Source organism: Natator depressus, chromosome 7, assembly GCF_965152275.1.
Source record: "Natator depressus isolate rNatDep1 chromosome 7, rNatDep2.hap1, whole genome shotgun sequence".
NCBI classification, from domain to species: Eukaryota; Metazoa; Chordata; order Testudines; family Cheloniidae; genus Natator; species Natator depressus.
The window spans coordinates 901223-906325 of NC_134240.1; the positions used below are offsets into that span (position 1 = coordinate 901223).

A 5103-nucleotide genomic window follows, 5' to 3' on the forward strand; every position below is an offset into this window, starting at 1 on the left:
CCCTTGTGAGCGCGGGGGCGGCTGCGCAGTGCGGGCTGGGGGGGTGAGTGCGGGATCCCCACAGCCCGAGGAGCAGGGCCGGGGGTCCTCGGGCTGGGGGGGCGAGTGCGGGATGCCCACAGCCCGAGGAGCAGGGCCGGGGGTCCTCGCCCGAGCCCGCTCCCCCGCGTGGCCCGCACTGGGTGCAGCCCTGGCCCCCCGGCTCCTCCCCCGGGCAGTGTCCCCGCCCCTGTGCGGTGCCCTCGTCCCTGGCTCCTCCCCCGGGCAGTGTCCACGCCCCTGGCCCCGCCCCTGTGCGGTGCCCTCGTCCCTGGCTCCTCCCCCGGGCAGGGACCACACCCACTGCCCCGCCCCCGGGCAGTGTGCACGCCCCTGGCTCCTCCCCCGGGCAGTGTCCACGCCCCTGGCCCCGCCCCTGGGCGGTGCCCTCGTCCCTGGCTCCTCCCCTGGGCAGTGGTCACGCCCCTGGCTCCGCCCCCTGGCCCTGCCCACGGCCCTGGCTCCGCCCCTGCCGCGTCCTGGGCACGAGGCACAATCCTACATCCGGGCCTCCCGTGGTGGAGACGAGCCCGCCCCAGGGTAACCATAGAGTTGGCCTCCTGCGAGCAAGAAGGGCCTGACGCACACTATAGAGAGTAACGCCGAGGTGATAGAGTGTCCTGAGCACGCCGGCTGCGTCCGTGGCAGGTGGGAGAGCGGGGCTGGGGGGGCCCCAGCCATGGGGTGTGTGCGGGGGGGGAGCCCCAGCCATGGGGTGTGTGCGGAAGTGGGGGGGAAGGGAGGGGGAGCCCCAGCCATGGGGTGTGTGCGGAAGTGGGGGGGTTGGCTGGGGGGGAAGGGAGGGGGAGCCCCAGCCATGGGGTGTGTGCGGAAGTGGGGGGGTTGGCTGGGGGGGAAGGGAGGGGGAGCCCCAGCCATGGGGTGTGTGCGGAAGTGGGGGGGAAGGGAGGGGGAGCCCCAGCCATGGGGTGTGTGCGGAAGTGGGGGGGTTGGCTGGGGGGGAAGGGAGGGGGAGCCCCAGCCATGGGGTGTGTGCGGAAGTGGGGGGGTTGGCTGGGGGGGAAGGGAGGGGGAGCCCCAGCCATGGGGTGTGTGCGGAAGTGGGGGGGTTGGCTGGGGGGGAAGGGAGGGGGAGCCCCAGCCATGGGGTGTGTGCGGAAGTGGGGGGGTTGGCTGGGGGGGAAGGGAGGGGGAGCCCCAGCCATGGGGTGTGTGCGGAAGTGGGGGGGAAGGGAGGGGGAGCCCCAGCCATGGGGTGTGTGCGGAAGTGGGGGGGTTGGCTGGGGGGGAAGGGAGGGGGAGCCCCAGCCATGGGGTGTGTGCGGAAGTGGGGGGGAAGGGAGGGGGAGCCCCAGCCATGGGGTGTGTGCGGAAGTGGGGGGGAAGGGAGGGGGAGCCCCAGCCATGGGGTGTGTGCGGAAGTGGGGGGGTTGGCTGGGGGGGAAGGGAGGGGGAGCCCCAGCCATGGGGGGTGGCTGCCTGCGGTCACGGGATCCATGTAATCTCATGTGCTTTCACTTGTGGCGCCCAGCTGGGCCTGCCGGGGATTCCTTCCCTGTTCTCCCCGCGTGATTCGGGGCACAGAGCTCCTGTGGGTACTGGTGTCCGTACCCCAAACGGCAGCGTGTCCCCCGGCTCACCCTGCCCATCTCTCTGGCAGGATTTGGGGTGCCTAGCGCAATGGCCTCCCGTGCGGGCCCCCGGGCTGAGGGCACTGATGGCAGTGACTACCAGCATCGCGAGAGGGTGGCCTCCCATTACCAGATGAGGTAGGTCTGAGTGCAGGCTGGGTTGAGCCCCTTGAGTTCCTGCACCCCATTCTGGGTCCCTGCCCAGTGAGCTGGGGGAGGGTGCGGAGCTGCCCAGCAGGGCCGAGCTGGTGTCCATGAATGGCTGGGCATTCCCTGGACCCTGGAATACGTCTGTCCCCAGGGCACTGTGTGCTGGGATTCAAAGGGTCACTGTACTTGTCTGAGCAGCTGAAGGTCCAAGCCAGGGCAGGGTGTGTGTGTCCAGGGCAGGTCTCTTATGCTGCAGTGCAGCCTCCTCCCTGCCCAGCCCACGGGAAAGCCAGAGGTGCTGTGCACACCAGCTCTGGGTCACGAGCAGCTCCCACCAGAGTGAGCATTGTAGGCTGATGCCCTGCCCCCATGGCCATAGGTGTTCCCGCCACAAACCAGGCTGCTTGTGGCTTTGGCTGGCAGGGGGCAGATGGCCAGAGAGCGCCCGGGCTGACCTGCAGTTTAATTCTGTTGTGCTTGTCCTGGAGCACTCTGCCCCGAGCCCCAGTCAGGTGGGGAGGCCCCCCGTCTGCCAGGGGAAGCGGCTCAGTCAGGCTTCACACCCAGCAGCTGCTTCCCCCTGGGACCTACTCAGAGGAATCTGCCCTTCCTGCTGGGCTCACCCTGCTCCGTAGCCTTCAGGCTAGTGCTCTAGGATCACGCACTGCTGGTGACTTCGGCTGTACCCCAGGGAGACACATGCTGCCAGGGGCTGGTTTGCAGCCTTGCTCTTTTGGGGTCCTGGGGCCCAGCTGAGGTTCAGGCAGGCTTCAGGCTCTGTCCACAGCTCTTGGCAGCCTGACTGCCACCTCTCCTGTCTGAGTCCTTCTTGCCCAGCCCCCTTAGGCAAAGCCAGGGAGCCCATCGAAGTGCCAGCCTGAGCCTGACTTTCTCCCTCTCTGCAGTGTGGCCCTGAAGTCCGAGATAAAGAAGCTGATCTACATGCAGGTGGCCATCTGGCTGCTGCTCCTGGCCCAGATGTGTGTGGGTCACCTGAAGCTGCTGCCCCATGACCAGGTGGCCATGCCTTACCAGTGGGAGTACCCCTATCTGCTCAGCATCATCCCCTCTCTCTTCGGCCTCATGTCCTTCCCCCGCAACAACATCAGCTACCTGGTGCTGTCCATGATCAGCACAGGCCTGTTCTCGGTGGCACCCCTCATCTACGGCAGCATGGAGATGTTCCCCATGGCGCAGCAGCTCTACCGCCACGGTAAGGCCTACCGCTTCATCTTCGGCTTCTCCGCCGTCTCCGTCATGTGCCTGCTGGTGGTGGTGGCAGTGCAGGTGCATGGCTGGCAGCTCTACTACAGCAAGAAGCTCCTGGACTCCTGGTTCGCCAGCACGCAGGAGAAGAAGAAGAAATGAAGAGGGACTGGGAGCCACACACCTGCGTGACTTGGGGGGGGAGGGGGATGCCACATCCCCAGGGGGCTGGATGGCACCATGGTGGGGGTCCCCATTTTTGGGCAGCTCTGCTGGTAAACACTGAAAGCTCCCTATAGACTGGGCTGCCCTGCCAGGCAGCCAGCCGGAGTGTGCTCAGGGCCCCTCCAACCCTAGCCCTGGCTGCAGTGACCGAACATGGGCCAGAGCTGGGTAGGGGGGCAGCTCCCCATGCGACCAGGGTCCCCTCACCAGAAGTCCCCGGCAGCACTCGGCTTTGGTGCCTCTGCCCGGTTGGCTGGGATGAGAGGGGCCCAGGTGTGGCACAAGGGGGGCAGCCACCAGCCCTTACTGATCTCCCCATTTCATGGAGCAGAAAGGTGCCCTGATCCCAGTGCCTCTGCCCTGAAGTCTGATGACATGGCACAGCCCCAGGGCTGCAGACGCTGGTTGCCGTGGCACTGCCCACTACCACAGTGGCTTGTGCTGGGCTGATGTTTGTGTCTGAGGCCCAGTCTGCACCAGTGCCCTGCCCGGATTGCCCTGGGGGCATGCAGGTTTCTCCCTTCCCCCACAGCCGGGTGCATTCCGTGCTCCGCCAGGGAATGAACAGCTCCAGGTCACCAGCGAGCCAGTGGTCTCAGGCCAGGTGCCCCTGCCCCCCAGCGATGGCACGAGCTGCTTCTCCTACATGGAGTGACCAGAAGGGATGAAATAAAGAGCCGCCTTGCTGAGCATGTAGCCTCCAGCACTCTGTCTTCCAGGGGGTGGGGGAAGGGCAGATACCCCTCGCTGCCCTGCATTGATTTGTGTCCCTTAGCTGCCCCCCGAGTCTGTCCTGCTGCTGGGTTCCCAGAAACCCTGGGAATGGCAGTGCCTAGACCCCTGCTGATCTTGGTTGCCAGGTGCTGGATTCCCCATTGTCTTCCCCATGCTCCACTGATAGGGGGATTGAGGCCCAAGCAGCTGTGGACACCCTCCCTCTGTCTACTAGCCTGCCCCAGAGCACACAGCCCTCCCCCTCCCTGCAACAATGCATAGGGGAAACTGAGGCACGCAGGCTTCATACCAATGTTACAGACTTCTCCCTAAGTTGTGCTGGGGGCTGGGCTGTTTGCTGTCAAACAAGGGGCTCCCTGCCAGCTCTGTGTCTGGGGGATGCTGTGCCTCAGGCTGCCCACCCAGCAGGACCTCCAGGACAGAGCCCAGCTGCCACGTGGGCCCGGAATGGAGGCGAGCCTGTGAGGAGCAGGCTGCAGCTGCACGTGCCGCCCAGCTGTGTGGGTTTCTGTGCAGGCTGCCACAGTCTCACAGGAAGCCTGAAATAAACCAGGTCAACCGCCGTGTTCCCATTGCCCCAGCTGCCTGCTCGCACGCAGCGCCCTGGGCGGGGGCGGCAGTGGGGACACAGGGAGCTTTCTGGGGCACGGGCTGTCCCGGGCCAGCGCCCTGGGCGGGGGCAATGGGGACACATGGAGCTTTCTGGGGCACGGGATGTCTGGTGCCAGCGCCCTGCGGAGGGGGGAAGGGGGGACACAGGGAGCTTTCTGGGGCATGGGCTGTCCTGGGCCAGCGCCCTTGGTGGGGGAAGTGGGGACACAGGGAGGTTTCTGGCGCATGGGCTGTCCGGGGCCAGCGCCCTGGGTGGGGGCAATGGGGACACAGGGAGGTTTCTGGGACAGGGGCTGTCTGGGGCCAGCGCACTGGGCGGGGGCAATGGGGACACAGGAAGGTTTCTGGGGCACGGGATGTCTGGTGCCAGCGCCCTGGGGAGGGGGAAAGTGGGGACACAGGGAGCTTTCTGGGGCATGGGCTGTCCTGGGCCAGCGCCCTTGGTGGGGGAAGTGGGGACACAGGGAGGTTTCTGGCGCATGGGCTGTACGGGGCCAGTGCCCTGGGGAGGGGGGAAGTGGGGACACAGGGAGCTTAATGGGGC

At 66.6% G+C, this 5103-nt stretch overlaps 1 protein-coding gene across 1 annotated transcript; it reads left to right on the forward strand.

Annotated features, from left to right (window-relative positions):
* The first annotated feature begins 449 nt into the window (after positions 1-449).
* Positions 450-3187, forward strand: JAGN1 (jagunal homolog 1). Its single transcript, XM_074957276.1, has 3 exons — positions 450-687; positions 1661-1769; positions 2687-3187. The coding sequence occupies exons 2-3, from the start codon at positions 1681-1683 to the stop codon at positions 3147-3149; spliced, it is 552 nt and encodes a 183-aa protein (XP_074813377.1). The 5' UTR covers positions 450-687; positions 1661-1680; the 3' UTR covers positions 3150-3187.
* Positions 3188-5103: the final 1916 nt, after the last annotated feature.

What these genes read in the sequence shown, in the direction of transcription:
- JAGN1 (XM_074957276.1), top strand. Translation starts at nt 1,681, where the DNA reads ATGGCCTCCCGTGCGGGCCCCCGGGCTGAGGGCACTGATGGCAGTGAC. An exon ending in GCCTCCCATTACCAGATGAG is followed by an intron (nt 1,770 to 2,686) that starts GTAGGTCTGAGT and finishes CCCTCTCTGCAG; the next exon opens with TGTGGCCCTGAAGTCCGAGA.